The sequence below is a fragment of the Monodelphis domestica genome, chromosome 5 (genome assembly GCF_027887165.1).
Source record: "Monodelphis domestica isolate mMonDom1 chromosome 5, mMonDom1.pri, whole genome shotgun sequence".
NCBI lineage: Eukaryota > Metazoa > Chordata > Mammalia > Didelphimorphia > Didelphidae > Monodelphis > Monodelphis domestica.
In genome coordinates, this window is record NC_077231.1 from 31,678,181 (window position 1) to 31,699,781 (window position 21,601).

The following is a 21,601-nucleotide window of genomic DNA, read 5'->3' on the forward strand; positions in this document are numbered from 1 at the left end:
AAGAGAATGAAGGATGGAAGTAGCAAACATTAGATGTGTGGTGGAAAGACAGGTACATAATAGAATATGCTCTTGGTGGAGCTAGGAATTGATTCAACCATTCTGGAAAGCAATTTGAAATGATGATTTTAAAAGATATTTCTAAAGTGTTTATATTCTTTGACTTAAAATCAACAATTATGTCCCAAAGTAGAATAGACTTCTTCCAGCGTCATTTTTTTTCTCCTTTGGTGGGATTGTTCAAACAGAATCTGGATAACCATTTGTTGGAGATATGGATTCTAGTTCAGGTATGGGTCTGGGCTAAATGGCCTCCAAGATTCATTCTAACTCAGAAATGATATAACTGACTTGAAAGAGCACAGAGTGTACAGTTATAATGATCATTATTGAAATTTATAAGGTAGAAACTTAGCATATATTAGAAAGAGTTTACATATTCTGTGGGCCTGACCTGTGTCAATTTCCAAAGAAATAGAATAAGAAGAATAATCTTAGTTTTTCTAACCTCCTGGAATAGCTGTGAAGACCAAATGAGATTATAGGATTTAGTGCTGAAAAGGGGCTTAAACATCATCTAGTCCTAGCCCATCATTTGATAGGTAAAGAAAATGAGGCCCAGAATGGTTAGGTGATTTTCCCCAGAGTCACACAGATAAAAAATTGGAAATTTGTAACTTGATAGCCTTAAAATTCAATGGTTTTTAAAGTTTTGGAAATACTATAAAGTTCCATAGTTATATGAAATACTCGTAACATAAAAATGACATAGATCTGATCTCAAGTATAACAAGTTTAGATTACATTACATTTCTCTTGATCTCTTCAGCCTATTCTAGTCGGATGAAGCACATATGTGAGGTGAAGAGAAAAACCAGGTCATAAGGAAAAAAGTATCAGAAGCTGAAAAGACTCAGAAAAAGAAATGTGTTCATTGGCCTATGATCAACCCTCTGTACTCCCTGGGCTGGGTGGAAATTAAAAAAAAACAAAAACACCTGGGCTTGGTTATTTAAATAAAGATGAATTTTAATAACAAGTTTGGATTGGGAAGGTGTCAGGGAAGAGGGAATCAGGATTTTCTTTTTGACTGAAATCAGGATGGGGAACAATGTATATTATTGTATTATATGTAAAGAATCTATATAAATAATGTATATACTATAATTAGGTTAATAACATAGTGATCAAGTCTATAACTATTTAGCATAGTATGTATATGTGTTGTACATAAAATTAGGTTATAGATTAGAGTAGGGATTTAGAGAATAGTTATAATAAGTAGGGAATAGATTAGGATTAAGTAAAGCATAGCATACATAGACAGTTAATTATACTTATGAATAGACTTAAGCTGCATTTGCAGATAATTAGTAAACTTTTAATTGTTTATTGTAAAGGTGATGCTGAAGTTGCATTTAATGGAAATTATATAGATATAATAGTTTGCAAATAATTATTGATATATAAACTAGGAGAATGTTTGCATTAGTTTAATTTCGCAAGAGTAAGTAGTATTAGCATTAAGATTCAAATTTCTTTGTAATGGTTTTGTTAAAACATTTATTGTACTGAATTTATTGTAAAACTCCAAAACTACCCTTACCCAAAACGTTCCTGCAAAGAATTCCTTAGAGTAGATAAAGTTGGCATAGAATAGTGATAGAGTAATTGAGGGAAGTTTATTATTTTGGGGGGAGTAGTTAGAAATTAGATTTAGTAGACTGGTAAGTATAATAAATCTAAGTGACCTTGAGAAGGTCACAACAAAAAAAAGGGAAACGATTGTGGAAAGGAAAACTGAAGCAAGTTCTGGACTTTCTGCCACTGAGTTGCAGCAAACAGCAGTTGGAAGGTTAGAGTGAAATTGATGGACATCAATGACAGTTTGTGGGGGGAAGAGCAACTTAGAGTGACAGTTGGTCTTGGGATGGACTCTCTCTTTCTGGCCCTAGGACTGGAAGGAGCCTCTCTCCCTGTCTCTGGATAGAAGTTTCTCTATTCCTGGACTTTTCTCAATTGTGTGCTCTACCTGGATTCCTGTGATCAAGTCATTGAAGAAAAGGATTTAAGGAGAGCAATCTGAATTGTAAGGCTGGTTTTGAGGGGCGTCAGCACGAAGAGACAGGCCCAACCAGTTCTGAAGGTCAGAACCTTTATTCCTCTTGCTGTCTACTGCTAAGGCTTTTAACTTAAGAAAGCTAGCATAGATATAGCATAGACAGGAATAAAAGAAATCCTCCACCAGCCTGAGAGGCCTGGCCTTAGCTCAAAAGCTGAGAGAGTCTCAAATACAATCTAGGGAAATCCTGATTCTCTCTTCCCTGATACCTCCCCAATCCAAACTTGTTATTAAAATTCATCTTTAGAGATAATAAGGAAAAAGTCATGTACAAAAATATTCATAGCTGCTCTCTTTGTGGTGGCAAAAATTTGGAAAATGAGGGGATGCCCTTCAATTGGGGAATGGCTGAACAAATTGTGGTATATGTTGGTGATGGAATACTATTGTGCTCAAAGGAATAATAAAGTGGAGGAATTCCATGGGAACTGGAACAACCTCCAGTAAGGGATGCAGAGTGAGAGGAGCAGAACCAGGAAAACATTGTACACAGAGACTGATGATAACACTGTGGTACAATCAAATGTAATGGACTTCTCCATTAATGACAATGCAATGACCCTGAACAACTCAGAGGAATCTATGAGAAAAACCACTATTCACATCCAGAGGAAACACTGTGGGAGTAAAAACACCGAATAAAAACAACTGCTTGAATACATGGATCAAAGGGATATGGTTGGGGATGTAGACTCTAAATGAACATCCTAGTGCAAACAACAACATGGAAATAGGTTCTGATCAAGGACACAAGTAATACCCAATGAAATTGTGTGTTGGCTGCGGGAAGGGTGGGAGGGATAGGAGGGAGGAAAATAATGTGCTTATTGTAACCAAGCAATAATGTTCTAAATTGACTAAATAAACTAATTCAAATGGAAAAAAATTCATCTTTGTTTAGATATCCGCAGTCAGATAAGAGAACTATCACTTCAGGGGACATAGAGGGAGCTGAACCTAAGGACAGCCATCCAACCATAAACAGTACTTATTGAACCCCTGCTGGGTGACCATGGTTCCAGGGAGGCTTGTTCCTCAGAGGGGTCCCTGCTTACCTGCTCAGGGGTATCTTCAACATCAATCAATAGAGAAGACATTTCCTTAGGCTACCATAGGTGGCCCATTTCTCAGGAACCCCAATTTTTAAAGATAGCCTCTCAAAAGGGGTACCTCTTCCCTTTTACCTCACAGGCAGCCATATTCCCTCTCTCCCTTCAACCCCTCCATTTCCTTGTTTCAAAATCTTCCTTATACCCTGTCCTCTCTTCATTTCTCAACAAACCCTATAAATATTACAGCTTGAAAATATACTTGTAGATAAGTAGTAAAGTATATGAATCTTTTTTTGGAGGAGGAGACCCAAATGATCAACAACCATATGGAAAATGACTCTAAATCACTAATAATAAATTGGATGAAAATTAAAGTAATTATGAAGTATCATCTCATATCTGGCAAATTGACAAAAATAATTTTTAAAAATTGAGTTAAAGAACATGATAAATGTATTAATATGTTATTGGTAGAATCATGAATTGGTTCAATCTTTATTTTTGAGAAAAGTTACTAAACTGTTCATACTCAACAACCCAGAAATCCAATTTCTGGGTATATATCCCCAGGAGATCAATTAATCCAAGAACAATATAATATTAATTATACCACTCATTGTGGTAGCAAAAAAACAGAAATAAAATGGGAATGCATCAATTGTGCCATAGCTTATCAAATTATGGAATATGAATTGAATGGGATATTATGACATCATAAGAAATGAGAAACATGAGAAATTTAGAGAATGATAAACAATGACTAAGAATTTACTATATGTATTTTTGGTTTTATTTGGGGGTTTTGGTTATGTATGACTTTGCTCTTACAACAATGATCAATATGGAAGTATGTTTTGCATGACAAAAATAAAACTATTTTTTACTCAAAAACAAATTTAAAAAAAGTTTACTATAGAGGGGCAGATGGAGGCTCAGTGGATGGAGAGCTAACCCTAGAGGGGGCAGGTCTTGCATTCAAATATGGTCTCAGATACTCTCTATCTGTGTGACCCTGGGAAAGTCACTTAACCCCCATTGCCCAGCCCTCTCTTCTGTCCTATAACTGATACTTAGTATCAATTCTAAGACAGAAAGTTAGGGTTTTTTAAAAAATTAAAGAGTTTACTATGTGCCATTTATTGTATTAAATGCAAGGAATACAAATACAAAAATCAATACAACCTCTGCTCTCAAAGAGCTTACATTCTAAAAGGAAAAGACAATATACATAGGGGAGCATTGGTCAAAAAAACAGTGATTTGGTCAGGATAACCACAAGGATAGGGATTGGAATTATAGGGCAATTGGTTGACAGATCCTTTCTAAGAATTGTTTTGTTAATTTTATTATTATTCCTAGGGCTAGAAATTGGGGTTGGGAGGAAGAGGGGACATGCATTGTATATGTCAGGAAGATGTCCTAGGAAAAGTCAGATTTCTCTATCCAGGAACTAGTTGTGTTGAACACTCATTAATCAGGTCAGAAGCTGAGTCCGAGGGACAGGATCTGGGTTGTAGATCAAACATGCAAGGCTGAATGAAGATTGATGGGGGGCAGGCTTATATGAAATGATACAGACTTCTAAAGTCTGAAAACCAAAAAAATAATAATACACAGTGAAAAATAATGTAACAAAATCAGCACTAAAAGGCAAATGATTTCAGATTAATTCAGTAAATAATCTGGTTCTAGGGAACAAAGGAAGTGGAAAAAAAAAACACTTCATCTCTGTAGAGAGGCGGAGGGCTACAGGTGCAGAAAGTCACCCATGCTGTCAGCTATAATTACTTTTGTTATTTGATTTTCTTTGACTCTAAATTTGTTCATAAAAGAGTTCAGGACATTAATGCATTGCTGGTAAAGCTGTGAACTGATACAACTATTTGGGAGGGCAATTTGGAATTATGACTATAGGGCATATACCCTCTGATCCAGTAATATCACCATTAAGTTTGTATCTCAAAGAGAGCAAAAAAAAAAAAGGAGAGGATTTTCTTGTACAAAAATATTTATAGCTGCTCTTTTTGTGGTGGCAAAGAATTGGAAAATGGAAGGGATGTCCCTCAATTGGGGAATGGCTGAACAAATTGTGGTACAGGATGGTGGTGGGATACTCCTATTGTGCTGTAAAGAATAAAGAACAGAGCTATTTCAGAAAATGCTGGAAAGACATTCATGAACTGATACAGAGTGAAATAAGCAGAACCAGAACATTATACACAGAATTAGAAATATTGTAGAATGATCAAATGTGTTAGATTTTGCTACTCTCAGCAATACAATGATCCAGAACAATTCTTAGGACTAAGAATGCTACCTTTAGAGAAAGAACTATTGGAATTAGAATTCAGATGAAAGCATATGATTCTTCATTTGTTTATTTGGTCTTATGTTTTGGGGTTTTGGTTTTCTAAGACTATAAACTTACAAAAACGAACAAGATGGAATGTTTTGCATGATAATATATGTATATAACCCAGATCGAATTATCTGCCAGCACCAGGAGGGGGAAAGGGAAGGAAGGGAAGGCGATAAGTTCAATCATATAACAAGAAAGCTTGTGTGGAAATTTGTTATTACATGTAATTGATAAAAACAAAAATGTAATAAAGAGTTCAATATGTGAGGAAGGAAGAAATGGAGGGGCCCTAAGTTAACAAAGGAGTGAGATCTGAAATAGATTTTTTTTTAAACCCTTACCTTCTGTCTTGGAATCAATTGATTCCAAGGTGGAAGAGTGGTAAGGGTTATGTAATGGGGGTTAAGTGACTTGCCCAGGACAATGAATAGTTTCTGGAGGTCCCAATTTACTTTTTCTACAGTCTTCTTTCTGGGACAGATGATGTTTCTGCCAGGATGGCTGAAAGTCCCAAGTCAGATGATTGTCTTCAAGCTATATTTTCTAGACAAACGTAAGCATTTCCAGCCAATGTGTTGATCTGGTTTATTTAGCCATCTTTATTACAAGGGAGTAAATAGTACTTTGAGTAGTGAGAGAAATGTTTAAAAAAAAAAGGAAAGAGTACCAGTAAAACTAACAGAAAAATAAAGCAGCACTCACTCATAAAAGAAAATTAAAAGAAGGATGTAAACATTCCAGTAGACTACAAGCTCCTTAAGGGCATGAACTGTTCTGTTTTGCTCTTTTTACATCACCAAGCGTCTAGGATATTTTTCAATAGATGTCCTGATGGTATCTCAAACTCACTTTATCAACTTTCTGAGCTTCTGAATGTCCAAGTTACTGTTGAGAGCAGAACTATCTTTGTAGGAACTCAGATTCACATCCCATGAGTCATGAACTCTTCACTTTCCCTCAATCCACATGTCTGATCAGTTGCCAAATCTTGTCATTTCTATCTTCACATCTCTTGGGTACCTTTCTCCTTCTCTCCACTCACAGAGGCACAATCCTGGTCTAGTTCCTCATTACTTCTCACCTGGATAATTGAAATAGATCTCTAATTGGCCTCTCTGCTCACACAAGACAGAGAGAAGATAACCTTGGGGAAGAAGGCATTATCAGCTAGGGACACCAGGAAATATTTTAAGCAGAAGGTAGCACTTGAGCTGTCTTTTTATGGTGGTTGTTTGTTTTTTTAAACCCTTACCTTAGAATTGATCCTTAGTATTGGTTCCAAGACAGAAGAGAGATAGGCTAGAAAATTGATCAATAGTTAAGTGACTTGTCCAGGGTCACATAGCTAGGAAGTATGGGAGGTCACATTTGAAGCCAGGTCCTTCAGTCTCCAGGCCTGGTTCTCTATCTACTGAACCATCTAACTGCCTCTTAAGCTAAGTCTTTAAGGGGAAAAAAAAATCTTCATCTCTTAATCTCTTTGTCTCTTGTCATCTGTTTTCATGGGATATTTTATCTATATCTATGTATATGTATATATTGTCTCTTCTGTTGGGATGTGAATTCAAAGGCAGGAACTCCTTTTCACCTATATTTATACTATCATTGCCTATTGTATTGTTCTAAGGCAGAAGGGTGGTAAGGGCTAGGCAATGGGAGTTAAGTGACTTGCCCAGGGTCACAAGAAGAGGAAGTGTCTGAAGCCATATTTGAACCCAGGACCTCCCTTCTCTAGGTGTGGCTCTCAATACACTGAGCTACCCAGCTGCCCCCAGAATCTACTCTTGGAAGAAAACTGAGAGGTCATCTAGTCTGATCTGTTCACTTTATAGATGAGGAAATAGGCCCAGATTGGTTATGTGACTTGCCCAAGATGATACAGATTATGAACAGAATTTGAATTCTGTGATTCCAAAGTCAGACTCTTTCTGTACCTTCTAGTAGAAACAATATTTGATGAAGTAAGGAAATAAGTACAAGTAAGTGTATTTAACATCCTTATTTGAAATGTTTCTCAAGAAGCTTAGAGAGACCAATCAAAACCTATAAGGTGCAACTGAGCATCAACTGAACCCCCTGGGAAGTTAGTAAAACACTCCTTCCCATCTCAGACTCTCAAAATTCTGATAAATTAAATTAGATAGCACTATGTAGACAATTTGCTCTGGTAAATAACACACTCAAGGGTCAGCTAGGTGGCTCAGTGGATAGAAAGTCAGGCCCAGAAATGGGAGGTCCTAGGTTAAAATCTGGCCTCAGACATTTCTACCTATATGACCCTGGACAGGTCATTTAACCCCCATTGCCTAGCCCTTACCAATCTTCTGCCTTGGAACCAATACACAGTATGGACTCCAAGATGGAAGGTCAGGGTTTTAAAAAAAGAAAAAGAAATGTATTACAATATCAATTCCAGAGATGTCATTAATTAAAATGAATGTAGAACTTAGGCTCAATTCTATTAGGGTAATCCTCCTAAATCAATATAATAGGTTTGAAGAGTCAGGGGCCTTCCAGCCTCTCATTGGAGAAAAAAAAGAAAAGGTGCCCACTCTGGTATAGTACACTCTGACTTAGCCACAGGGAGAATCACTGGTTTTTTGGCCATCTCTGCAGCTTGTGGGGTCGGGGGCAATAGTTCCCTCTGGCTCTAAGGGGAGGGGACCATTCCCCTCTAGCCCCACCCTCTGGAAGTCCTACATTCCTTTGGCACCAGCTGATGCTATCTCCATTCACAGGCCAGGACTTGTAGGACTGGAAGCCTGGAATGCCAAGGATCTTCTTGTCTAGGCAGTAGCCTGGTACCTAGAGAAGGTCTAGACTTCCTTTTCCAGGACATTTAGCTCTCTTCTCCACCCCTCAGACTTGAGAGCACATTGCCTGCCTGGAGACTCTCCAGATTCTTCCCCTCCTAGGTTAGGAGGTTGGCTTTAAGCCCCACCCCAGGCTTTGGTGGGAGAGTGTTGGGAGTAGATAAGATCACAGGTGGGGCAGGGAGTGCCTCCAAAGGGACTAGAAAAGCTGGCATTCCCACTACTGCCTTCCTGGTGGCTCACCCAGGATGGGTGGGGAAGAGTCAGGTACAGACAAGAGGACACCAGAGTCCCCAGTCTCTCAGCCTCCATTCAGTGTTCTTTCATTCTGATCTCAAGTCATGGGGATGAAGCAAGAAAACAAGTTGCTAGGGAACTGGGGCAACTCCTTAAAGGAGGTAACAAAGGGTCAAACAACCAATCATTAAACCTTTATTAATCACTTGCTGATGTGCCAGACTCTGTGCTAGGCACAGTGGATGCTAAACCAAGCAAAAGACAGTCCCTGCCCTCAAGGAGCTTATAAACTAATGAAGGAGACTACATGTAAACAAATATACAAAGCAAGCTATATACAGGATAAATAGAAAATAATTAAAAGAAGGAAAGCACTAGAATTAACAGGGTTTGTAGAAAGCTTCTTATAGAAGATGAATTTTAGCTGGAACTTTAAGGAAGCCCAGGAGGTCAGTGGTCAAAATGAAGGAGAGGTGCTTCCTGGATGTGGGAGAGGATGGTTTCACCTCAGAGGGCAGTTTGTGACAGTATCCTCTGGGTAAAACAGTTGCCCCAACTTCCTCTCCATTCTATCTCTTTCAAAGCCTCTATAATCCACCTTCACTCAACTGAAATTATTCTTTAGTTATTAAAGATCTTAGTTGACAAATCTAAATGGCCTCTTCTCAAATCTTATTTCTTGATTTGTGTAGCCTTTAAGAGGGACTATCTTCTTCTCCAGTATATTCCTTGTGTTTCTTTTCTAGTTTATAGTTCCCACTGCTACCTTACCATCCACTGTCCATTTTTATCACATTTGCCAATCTACCCAGTGAGATCAAACTTTAGTGATTTGAATTTGCATTCGTCATTTTTCACTTGAACTATTGTATGACTCCTGATTAGACTCTCTCTGCCTCAAATCTTCAACTCCAATCCATTCTCCATACAAATGAAAAATTGATTTCCCTAAATTGAAGGCCTGTCACACCTTTCCCTTACTCAATAAACTGCAATGGGTCCCTGTTACCTCTAGGATAAAATAGAAACTGTGTGACAGTGGGAGGATCACTTTACAACTGGATTCCTTCCTACCTTTTCAGTCTCCTTACACATTATTCTCCTTTACAAGGACTACAGTTTGATCATACTTGCCTACCCAGGACACTCTTAACTTTTAATTCTGTGTCATTCTTTGTGCCAAGCTATCCCCCATCCCTGAAATGCTCTCTCCCTCTTCTCCTTTGACTCTTGGAATTCCTCATTTCCTTCAAGTCAGCTCTAATACCACCTTCTACAGGCAGCCTTTCCTGATCCCCCTCCCCAGTGACCTCCCTTCCAAAACTACCTTGTATTCAATTTGTATGTGCTTTATAAATAGAAATTGTCTTCCCAGGAAGAATGGAAGCCCTTTCTTGCACTTTTATCTTTTCAGCTCTCATATATAAGACAATGTCTGGCACATAGTGGGTATTTAACAAATACTTTACTGATTGACTTTCCAGATTGTTGAGAACAACCCAACAGAGTTCAAGTCCCTGAGAAACATCACCTAGTCAGTGGTCTGGCATCCTGGGAATTTATCTAGACTGTCTTGTTTCTCTAACTTTGGTGACAGGGCATGGGATTGACTTGACAGTTAAGGAAGTGATTAAATTCAAGCCGATTGGAGACTTCAATGATTTGTTCCTTTCTGATCATTAAGCAGTTTTTCTTCTCCCCTTCAGGACCTTAGTTGACTTCTACCTCTCCCCTCGATGTAGTCTAACCATAGCCAGGCATCTTACTAGAAAATCCGTACTTACCAATCACTTTTAGGGTTGGAGCAACTAGAGGGGAGAGTAAGAAAAATCAAATCAACATTAAGCTCAAAGAGTTTATTTTAAAACAGGTTTTTTGCCTTGATGAAAAGTAACACAGGGGCCCTTTTCAGCCACCTCTTTTCAAGTCCATTTCATCCCTCTCTTCTCCCCTACCCAGAGCATATGGCAGGAAAGGTAGTTCCAAGACAACCAGTGTGGCTGAAAAGATGGCAATCCAGGGGGAAAAGGGAGATATGTACACCCCCTGGGGGTGGGATTCAAGAGTTCACGCTGTCCCTAGGTCTAGTTCAGAGTTCTGGGGTACAGGGCTCCCCAGCAGGTGGTGGCACCCTCAATTCAGCATCATGTCTCACAACAGTGAAGAGCCCCACCACAGCAAGTAGGGCCATGACCATGACAGCTGAGCAGATACTAAACATGTTCCGAGTACCTGTTTTTCGATCACTATCATGGAGAACAAGGAGTCCCAAACAGGCTAGTAGGTGCAAGGGGACTCGGAACCAGTTAAGCACTCCAGCCTGTTCCATCTCAGGGATTACTTTTCTTCGTAGGAAGCTCATACTGGGAAAGTACAAACCACAGGCCAGCTCTATGAGCAGGAAGGCAACAAATGACTCCACTGGGCTCTCTTGGCCTGGACTAGTGGAGAAAGTCAACATGAAGAGGGAGAAGACAACGATGAGAACAGCAAGAGATAACAAGTGCATGGGTTGGAGGTGATACCTCTTGGAGGTTGCTATTCGATACAGGGAAGAGCCCAACAGGCTGGCTGCCATAAAACTGGAGAAGACGATACCTAGTGGTGCTCCATGGGGATCTAGGACAGGTGTCCAGAGGAAGATAAAGATGAATACAACACTTTCAAACAGAGCTTGAATGGTACCAAGCAGCAGCACCCGTCGGTCTGATAGAAGGCAGCGAAGACCCCCTCCGCAGGTCCTCAAGAATGCTCGCTGCCGGTCATAGTTCTCTCCCCAGTTACACAGGGCCAAGATGCCAGCCAGAGCTAGGAGGGGGATAGCAGCCACAAAAGGAGCCACAGGTCCAAGGCCTAGCCAGCTGGCTACAACCTCAGCTGCTACACCAGCTGCTACGGCCAGTACATGGTTCCAAAAAGCAGCTCGGGCAAAGGTGGCAGGGATCCACTCGGGTGGGAAATCATGACGTGCAACATGTTCATGGATATACCACGATTCAAAAGCTGAAAAGAGCAGGGCTGTGGACAGTCCACCTAGAGCCCGACCCACAAGGAGTATGAAGTAGTCCTGGGAGAGCTTGGTCATGCAGCAAAGGGAATAAGTGAGGGAAAAGAGGACGCAGGACTTCTTTCTGCCCAGCCAGTCCACCAGGGAGGAGGCCACGAGGCCAAAGAGAACAGTGGAGGCCAAGCCACAGACATAAAGGATGGCAATCTGGCCCTCTAAGAAGTGATAATGCTGGTAGAGCTTATAGAGGTATGGAGCCTGCAGCCAGTCCGCTGCCAGGGCCAGGAAGTAGACCTGGTAGAAGTCTAGTTGGAATCTAAGGAAAGAAGGGTTGCAGCAGGCCCTGCTCATAGGTTTGGCCCGGCATCCCGACAGCTCCAGCCCTAGGCAGGCAGCCAGGAGCAGGGCGAAGGCGAGGTAGGCCGGCACCAGCATGGCGGGCCCCGGGCTGACCTAGGGAAGACAGAGAAGAGGGGCTGGGGTCACACCCAGGGCCCGGCTGGCAATGCCAAGGGCCTGGGTGGGTAGGCAGGCAGGAAGCGGCTCCACGCCCTCTCTTGACAAGCCTCCCCGTAGGTCCCCGAGCCCCAACCGGAGGGACCAGTCAGGTAGGCGTCCTGTCTCCAGTGACTCCTGGGGAAGGGGTTCGGGGGCTTCTGGAGACCCAGAGTGCCCCTCAAGGACGCCCCCACTGCAGCCCCTCTCCTGGGGCAGCTCCGTCTCCCCCGGCATCTCCCCCACCCCAATCCCGGATGCAGACCCTATACTGGGTCAGCTCCCGGAATCCCCATCCCCGGCTCCCCTCCCCCACGCCCCCCACTTGCCCCGCGCGCGCATCTCCCATACCGGACCCGCTCTTCCAGCGCCTCCCCGGCCCCTTCTGCTCGCTGCCCGGCTCTCACCTGCTGCCCCGGTTTGCGGGGACGCTCCGGTCGCGTCCGGCTCCCGCCCGCCCCACTCCGGTTCCAGCTGAAGCCCCCGCCCCTTGCTCCGCTTCCGGGAGCCCGGCTGGCCTGAGGCCGCCGTGGGCCCCGCCATGACAGCACTATCACGTGATGAGGCCCCAGCTCCTCGCCTGGGGCGGAGCCTATGGCCCGAGAAAGAGGCAGGGCTTCACGTTGCTCCTCCTTCCTCCCCCTCCCTTCTGAGCTACTGGACCCCACCCCTGGCACGCACTCGGTAGCGGGGGAGTGGGAAGGCAAAGAGCGACCCAAGCTCACCTCTGCCTGGCGGGGAAACTCACTCTGCTTCCCGAGAGCACCATGGTGACATGGTCCAAACGCTGCATCCTCGAGTACGGAGATCTGGGTTAGAGGGAGCCCCGGCTTTGCCACCATCTCCTCCTCCCTTCTCCTCCAGCCCTTCTCTCTCCCGCTTTCCCTTCTGCCTCCTCTTTCCCCTTCTCCTCCCCCTTTCCCCCTTCTCTCCTCGAGGTCTCCCTGCCCCTCCCTTTCCCCCCACTCCCCCACCATCGCTCCCTCCCCTTCCCCATCATCCCCTCTTTTCCCTCCTTCTCTTCCCCCTTAGCTTCTTCACGCTCTCTCCCTCCTTTTTTCCGTTTTCTCCCTTCTCTCCTTCCTCCTCTCCTTCCTCTTTCTCTTCTTTCTCCCCTTCTCCTCCCACTAATCAGCCTGCAGATAACTTTAAGGTTTACCAAGCGTTTTTTCCTGGGGCTCCTGGACGTGATGCTGGAGCCAGGCTGCTGCTGCTGCTGGGCTTGAAGACAGAAATACCTGTGTGATCCTGGGCAAATCCCGTTATCACTCTCAGCCTCGATGTTCTCGTCAATGAAATGGAAATAATAATTGCAACTGCCTCATAGTTTAGAGGATCAGGCCCAATAATAATAGTTAATATTAATAGTTGCAAGCTCTGATATATGGCTAGCTGGAAGTCCCGTTACAAACATTGTTATTTAATCTTTACCACAACTCCCCACATCTATCACAGTATCAGATAGCTGGCACTTATATTTTGCCTTAAGGTTTGCAAATCAATTTGCAAATATCATCTCATTTTATCTTTACCACAAGCCTGGGAGATCCATTACTGTCTGAGGCTGGATTTGAACAGGAGTCTTCCTGACTCCAGCCATTCTGTCCACTCCAACACCTAGCTGTTTTGCCAGGATGGCCTTGGGTGAATGACTACACTTAACCCCAATTGCCTAGCCCTTGTTGCTCTTCTATCTTAAAATTGATGCTAAGACTGGAAGTAAAGGTTTAAAAAAATAATAGACTCCAGAGTCTGAGGACGTAGGTTCAAATCTCATTTCACCTTAGGCAGGTCAGTTAAAATCCCTAGGTTTCAGTTACTTCCTCTCTAAAATGAAAGGGATTGGGCTGGATTGTCCCTAAGGAGATAATCTTATGATTCTATGTGAATTATGCCAGGTCACCTTGGAATTCGAATTAAGGTAAACCCATCAAATCCTCAGTGCCTGCCCCCCACATGAACCACATTATATGGCAGCTTGTCAAAGAATTGGAAATTGAGAAGATACAAGTTGTGGAATATGACTATGATGAAATATTACTATACTTTAAGAAGTTATAAGCAGTGTACCCCAAAGAGATAATGGACAAAAAGACTTGTACAAAAATATTCATAGCTGCGCTCTTTGTGGTGGCCAAAAATTGGAAAATGAGGGGATGCCCTTCAATTGGGGAATGGCTGAACAAATTGTGGTATATGTTGGTGATGGAATACTATTGTGCTAAAAGGAATAATAAAGTGGAGGAGTTCCATGGGGACTGGAACAACCTCCAGGAAGTAATGCAGAGCGAGAGGAGCAGAACCAGGAAAACACTGTACACAGAGACTGATACATTGTGGTACAATCGAAGGTGATGGACTTCTCCATTAGTATCAATGCAATCCCTGAACAATATGCAGGGATCTAAAAAAAAAATACTACCCACAAGCAGAGGATAAACTGTGGGAGTAAAAACACCGCTGAAAAGCAACTGCTTGACTACAGGGTTGGAGGAGATAAGACTGAGGAGAGACTCTAAATGAACACTATAATGCAAACTCCAACAACAGGGAAATGGGTTCGAGACAAGAACACATGTGACAACCAGTGGAATCATGCGTCGGCTATGGGAGAGGGAAAGGCGGGGGGGGGGGGGGGGGGGGGGGGGGGGGGGGGGAGGAAAAGAAAACAATCTTTGTTTCCAGTGAATAATGTATGAAAACGACCAAATAAAATAATATTAAAAAAAAAAAACAAACCAACATGTCACAAAAAAAAAAAGAAGTTATAAGCAGGATAATGTCAGAAAAACCTGGCAAATCTTACATGAACTGATGCAAAGTGAAATGAACAGAACCAGAAGAAAGAACATTGTACACAGTAACCGCAATATTGTAGCAATGATCAACCATGAAAGGCTTATCTATTCTCAGTAACAAAAATCTAAGACAATTCTGAAAGACATGATGAAAAATGCTATCCACCTCTGAAGAAAGAACTGAGGGAATCTCAATGCAGACTGAAGTATACTGGCTTTTTAATCTTATTTTTCATGTGTGTGTGTGTGTCTGGATCTGTGCTTTCTTTCATAACATGACTAAGAAGGAAATATGTTTTGCATGATTGCACATGTGGAACCTTTATGAAATTACTTGCCTTCTCCATGAGAGGGGAAAGGAGAGAGGGAGGGGGAAATTTTGGGACTCAAGATTGCAAAACATAGAAGTTAAAATTTGCTTTTACATGTAACTTGAAAAAATTAAATATTAAAATGAAAAAAAACAAAAACATTCTGTAGTAGCTGGAGAAAGCATGAATGGGCCAGGCTGTTGAGATGTTTGTTAAACTGAACTAATCCAACTTCCTGCCATAATCTACTCATGGGCACCAGGACTCCTTTTGAACAGCCCTCCAGCCAGGGCTGAGGCTGCAGATGGAAGGCAAGTGTGCAAAGAACACTAGATCTGGAGCCCCACAAAACATCAGTTCTAGAGACTCACCTGTGCCTCTTCCTTACTTGCCAAAACTGTCTGAACCTTGATTTTGTCATCTATACAATAGGAACAACATAATAATACCTCATAGGCCAATTGAAATAGTGCCTGTGAAACACTTTACAAACTTGAAAGTGTTATCTTAAATGTCTTGTCGCAGGATTTCCTTACTACAATTGTAAAAAGGAGAATTTCTATCTCTAGCATCCTATTACTCCTTCCATTCTCTGGAAAATAGGGAGTGATATCTTTCGTCATTTTTCAGTTGGAAAGCCAGGCCCAAAGGAATGCAGCAATATCCCCATGCTCACACTACCTGGATATCCTGCCTCCTAACCTTGTACTCCATCCCCTTGATTCAGTGATTCAACTCCGTTCTTTTGAGCTATTTTCTTCTATGTGAAGGGATCATGCTACATACAAATAAGATGGGAAGAACAACAAAAAAGGAGAATGTTTTATTCTTCATGTTAAATAGTATCACACTCAAAGCATTGGTTAGATGGGTGAAGAATACAAAAGCAAAATTACCTCTGTAATTATTATCTATATTATTTTTATTATTGGCTTATTCAGAATGTAACCATTCCAATAGGATCTTCTTGCCTTCTTAGAGCTTTGACTGAACTGTAGTTAAGAAGAAGCAGCATGATTTTACAAACTAACTAGCCTCAGGGCAGTGAGGTGGCACAATGAATACCAAGCCAGGCTTGGAGACAGGAAGTCCTAGGTTCAAATCTAGTTTGACACTTCCTAGCTGTGTTACCCTGGACAAGTCACTTAACCCTAATTGTCTAGCCCTTACTGCTCTTCTACCTTGAAACTGATACTTAGTATAAGGATTTAAAAAATAACAACAAATTAACCATCTTAACCAAAAGGATTTGGAGGGGATAAAGTTTGAGAGCCCTACAACTCCAAGCTCTTGTTTGCCACTACTACTGTTCATTTCTTTGCTATATATCGGTCAGGAAAAAAAAAACAACAACATTGTATTCTACTTTGGGGAGAACAAGAAATTGGAATAAGACTCAAATGTCTTGGCTTCTTGGATGAGGGAGGAATTCTGTTAACTGTTTTGACCATCCTTCCTCACTCCCTCCAATTGAAGATTTCAGGAATGAAAGTGGGACAAACATAGATGACCTTAGGGTCCTGACAGAATAGAAGACAATTGTGGTTTTCAAGTGAGAAGCAGGATCCAAGGAGAAAGAGAGAAGGGTAAAGACAGGAAGAAAAGAGAGATAAAAGAGAAAAAGATGGAAGAGGGTGACAGAGACAAAGAGAATGGCAGAAGGAAAAATAAAAAGAGGAATGAAAGGAAACCCAAATTGACATGAAAATGGGTGGAAAGGTGGGAGTTGGGGAGCAAAAAAAAAAAACAGAAAAGAATACCCAGGCAAAAGGCAAGGGATCCTGAAGAAAATTAATGGGATAGGGATAATGAGATAAAGATGGGTGATTGGTGGGGGGAGGGAAAAAACAAAATATAGAAACAGAAGGAGAGAAGATAGGGACAAAGAAAGTGAAATAGAGTTAGCTTGGCAAAGAGAGAGTTTGAAAAGGATAAACTGTCATGTAGATAGAGGGAGAGGCAGAGAGACAGCAGGAAAATATACCAAGGGAAAGATTGAGAGAGGAAGAGTCCCAATGCCAGGAACAAAGGGGAGACAGATTCAGAATGGCCCAGAAACAGTTTGGGAGAGAAACAGAGAATAAGGACAGAGAACTCTTTATCTAGTGCCTTTCCAGAGGTTAGATCTTCTAATCTCTTTGTGGCAGTGTCTGCCTTCCCCTGGGGCCTGGGCTAAGGTTAGGGAGACAATGACTGAAAGCGAGCAGATTCTACCTAGAAAGGAGTATTGGAAGTCTAAGCCATATGGTTCTCTCTTCTCCCAGATTTGCATTCCCCACTTAGAGCAGCTGGGCAAGAATGTCACTTATGAGATTATGCAGGGTGGGTGGGAAGAGAGCAAGGGATTGAGGTCATGGGACTTTGGAGATCCCCAGAGCTATCTAAATACAGAAATATCTAGACAATCAGAAAGACTCAAAGAAAAAGAACATTATAGACAGGTGAACCATAAGAAGGGAGAGAGATCTGAAGGGAGGGGGCTGAAGATCATTGTTTAAGCCTGTTTTCCTAGTCCTAGGAAGTTGACTGGCCTGGACACCAGAGGATTCCAGCTTCTTCTCATGGGTTCTCAGGGATTTGGGTGGGTGGGTGGGCAAAGTACAGACAAAAGAACCTCCAAAATAGAGAAGTTTCTCTTACCTGTATTGACTGAAGAGATGAATCTTGTTCCAAGAGAATTACAAAGGAGATTCTCAACCTGAGACTAGTACAGTTGTACAGCTGAGAAAGCTCCTTCACCTAGGGGAGAGACGGCCTCTAGAAGTGGTAGATGACGAAGTTCTTTTCTCATGCCAATGAGAATGGCCATGGAGACCACTCTTCTACCAAGACTAATTTCAGAAGGGACAAATCTCTCACTCCCAGGAGCCCACAGTCCTTGGGCTTCCAGGTGATTCTCAGTTGGCCCACCAGAGGAAGAAAATCTCTCTGTGTGTCCCTCCAGGTGGGAGCTGCCGCCTAGACAGCCCCAGGTTGAGGGGACTCCAGGAAGAGGACTTCGGAGAGGGAGCCGCAGCAGTAGCAGTGGGCATCCTTTTGGAAGGATGACAAACTCCACAAAAGGACGAAAGCCAACCTAGGCCATTGAACAACGACCTCCAGAGGGCTGGAGACCCTTACAACAACAGCCGCAGCAGCTGGCAGGGGGGCTGGAACCCTGAGCAGGGTAACAGCTGTAGCTGTTGCCATAGCAACAATGAGAGCAAGGGCAGGTTCCCTGGCCCTTGGAAGAGGGACAGGTGGGGCCAAGGGAGGGATGGGAAGAGGTAGGAGGGTGACTGGAGCAGGGCAGACGGGGACAGGCAGGGCAAAGACTGCAGAAGTCAGGGCAGGTGGAAGGCGAACAAATGGGGCAAGGGGTGTGGGAACAGCCTATGGGTAGATAGGCACAGGATGGACAGGGAAGGTGGGGGCAGGCAGGACAGAAACAGGCAGAAGGACAGGAAGGGCAGGGACAAACAAAGAGCGGGTAGGGAGAACAAGGACAGGCAGGAGGTAGACACACGGGACAGGGGCAGGAAGAAGGGAGACAGTGAGCAGGAGGAGTGGGGGACTGTCTGGGGAGAGCCTTCTTGCCCTGAGGCCCCAGGCGCAAGCCCAGGGAGAAGTCCATCCAGCCGCAGAAGCAGCAGAATGGGGCTGATGATTGGGGGGGAGGGGAGGGAGAGAGCTGGTAAGGGTGGTGGGACCGGATTAGTCCGGAGCCTGGCTGAGCTGAGCTGATCCCGAGTAGAACAGCTCCGCCCATGTCTTCACCCCCCTGCTAGTCCTTCCCCCTCACCCCTAATCTAACTCTAGGCTTAATCTTGCCTCTCTCTCCCATTTCATCCGTGGCTCGAGGAAGATGGGCAGTTTAAGGCTGGGCCCCCAAATCCTCCCCTCCTGGGTCTCCTGGAAGAACACCCTCCCCAGGTTCTCTTCCTCCCTTCTACAGAGGCTGGGACAGACAGGGTTGTGGCCATGGTGCCCTCTTGGTGGCTTTAAGAAGGTTCTGAGCCTGGAGAAGAAAACCAAGAATTGGAAGGTGGATACTGGTAGATCTTGTCCCAGTTGGAGATGGAGGAAGATCTCACAGAACCCCCCAAAAGGTTCAGAGGGTAGGAGGAAGGGGAAAGGGGAGCCAGATGCCTGAGTTCTGGGAGTTTCCAGAGTGGGGAAGTCCCAGGGTGTGAGGGTGAAGGTGCTACAGTGGCCTCGCCCACCGATCTGGCCTTGGGGGATGTAGGGCATAGGGAAGAAAATGGGTCAAAGCAATGTTGGGAGTTAACCTCATGCTTCCCTTGACTTTCTCTAGGTCTACCTCTGTGGAGTCAAGAGAAAGCCTGCCTTTGGAGGCTTAGTGTAATGGAAAAATCAGGGAACCTGAAATTAGAAGACATAAATTCAAGCCCCATCTCAGCTATTTAATTGTCGAGACCTTGGACAATCTATTGTTGTGTGACCTTGGGCAAGCTCTTGCTTTGATTCAGGAGTAAGGGGAGAGCCAGCTCTAGGGTCTCTTTCAGCTCCAACATTTCCCCACATTTGGGGATTCCCCTCAAAAACCCTTCAGCCAAGAAGAAGCTGGTGGGAGCTGAGTGCAGATCAAAGCAGGCCATCTTTCCTTGATTTCCTTCATGCGTGTTTTATTGCATGTGTGATATGTGACTTTTGTCATGTTATAGGGAATATGGAAATATGTATTGCCCCCAAACCCTGCGATAACTTGGATCAGACTATTGACTGTCTAGGGGGAAGGCAGAAAATCAGAATCGAAAAATGTCAGGTGCCAAAAATTGTACGGTTATTGGGGATGGGAAAAGAGCATTTATTTTAAAATAAATCATTAATTAGTTAATCATTAATTAAAAAAAGAAAAGAAAACCCCTTTAACTAAACCTCTACTTTCTCCAGAGACTCTAGTGTTCTGAAACTGAAGTGGCTGCTCCTTGGTGGACAGAGGAGGGCTAGACACCCCCTCCCCATCTGCCACCCTTTCCTGGCTTCCAAGATTCCTAGTCTCCTTAGTTGTGGAGGGGAGGGAAGGGGGCAGTGGTTATATGGTGCCTACTTTGTTCCAGGCACTTTGCTAGGTGCTTTTTTACAATTATCCCATCTGATCCTTGGAGGCAGGTACAAGGGTGGAACAATAGACATCTACCCCTGTAATCCAGGGGAAGAAATGAGGGGCTTCAGAGGATTATGGGGAACACTAACTCTGCCCTCTCTACTGAAGGGGGCTCATATGTATTCAACAGAGGAAGATACACACACTGACTTTCAGACAAAGAGCCCCAAACAGTTAAGGCACGGCTATAAACCCTCGCTGAAGGTTCAGAGTGAAGCAGACAGGTTGGGACTCGTCTGACTTTGGGTGAGGCAGGCTAGAAGAGAACACAAGACTTTTCTGCTTGATCGGGGCTCCAGCTGGACAGAAGGAGACGACCTGAGAGAGAGGGAGCTTGCAGCCTGGGAGTTGATAATCCTATTGTTTGGTTCCATCTCAGGGGACTCCTGGGTTTTCCCTTCTCGACCCTTGTTTTCCTTCCCTGTGGCTTGGGAGCTCGAGTGGGAGGCAGATTCATCCAGGACCAGGTCGAGGACAGTACCCTGGCATCCAGGTCTCCCTTCCTTTTGCACTGGCCACCAGAGGGGGCTCACTATCCCCTTTGGAACTGAAGACTGACCTCGGACACCCCTCTGTCAGATAGGAAGGATCCCCTCCTGAGCTCAGAGCCAGCTGTCCCTACAGTAACCAGAGAAAGATGCTCTAAGGGGAACATGGGCTAGGACCTGGGGTGCGGGGACTGGGCCAATGAACAGTTATCAGGCACCTACTAGGTGTGGGGCGTCAGCAGGCTAAGTGCCAAGGATACCAAGGAAGATGGAAGTTAGCTCCTGCTCTCAAGGAGCTCACAGTCTAATCAGCTGGAAAGGGAGGAAGAGTAAGTGATGTTATCACAAGACATCCCTGACTGTTGCCCCACCACAGACATGTACTTCCTGGTTGTGGGGGGTTCCGAGCAGAGCACAAGGCTGGCAGAAGGAAGACCAGCCAGCTGGCCAAGAGTGGGGGGGCACAAGGCTCGGTGCTGAGAGCAGACCAGGGAGGCCGGGCTATGTTGTACAAAACATGTTTTCCTCTAACACTTCCCTGGTGCTCTTTCCCCTATGGGCACTCCTGTGCCCTAATGATTCCCTCAGAGGCCTTGGCACAGTTCCAGTCTTATGTGTATCTCCCCATTCCCCCAAGCTGTCAACTGCCTTCACCTCTCCCAGGGGAACATCGAGAAGGTCCTGAATGGAGGGTGTTTCCATAATGCCAGTCAAATGGCACAGGCTGAGGAGCTGAGGTGCTCTTGGGGGAGTCCAGGCCCACCGGGTCTCAAACACATTGCTTCCCCGGCTTTCCCCTTTCTCTTCTATCC

The 21,601-nt window shown here is 43.8% G+C and overlaps 1 protein-coding gene and 1 long non-coding RNA gene across 6 annotated transcripts; one reads left to right on the top strand and one right to left on the bottom strand.

Moving 5' to 3' along the window:
* Positions 1–3,941: 3,941 nt before the first annotated feature.
* On the bottom strand, positions 3,942–18,274 carry MFSD5 (major facilitator superfamily domain containing 5). Of its 5 annotated transcripts, none has more exons than XR_008912040.1 (4): positions 17,835–18,274; positions 13,245–13,306; positions 12,811–12,894; positions 3,942–6,614 (listed from the first exon to the last, which is right to left on the bottom strand). XR_008912040.1 is itself a non-coding variant. In XM_056798129.1 (4 exons), exon 4 carries the CDS (start codon positions 12,023–12,025, stop codon positions 10,673–10,675), a length of 1,353 nt encoding a protein of 450 aa, XP_056654107.1. In that variant the 5' UTR covers positions 12,026–12,043; positions 12,811–12,894; positions 13,245–13,306; positions 17,835–18,274; the 3' UTR covers positions 10,425–10,672. The 5 variants fall into 5 exon arrangements, 4 of the variants coding, with proteins under 4 accessions (XP_056654107.1, XP_056654108.1, XP_056654109.1 ...); XM_056798129.1 differs by lacking the exon at positions 3,942–6,614 and adding an exon at positions 10,425–12,043; XM_056798130.1 differs by lacking the exon at positions 3,942–6,614 and adding an exon at positions 10,425–12,043 and having other exon boundaries at positions 13,245–13,333.
* Positions 18,275–18,370: 96 nt separating this feature from the next.
* On the top strand, positions 18,371–20,057 carry LOC130454410 (uncharacterized). The gene is made up of 3 exons (XR_008912041.1): positions 18,371–18,433; positions 19,129–19,291; positions 19,489–20,057. It is a non-coding gene; the product is annotated as an uncharacterized LOC130454410 (long non-coding RNA).
* The last annotated feature ends 1,544 nt before the right edge of the window (positions 20,058–21,601 follow it).

Excerpts from the sequence above, each read along its gene's own strand:
- MFSD5 (XM_056798128.1), bottom strand. The coding sequence starts at position 12,628 with ATGGCGGGGCCCACGGCGGCCTCAGGCCAGCCGGGCTCCCGGAAGCGG. Across the intron at positions 12,044-12,436 it reads GCGCTGGAAGAGCGGGTCCG|GTCAGCCCGGGGCCCGCCAT; the intron begins GTATGGGAGATG and ends TGTCTTCCCTAG.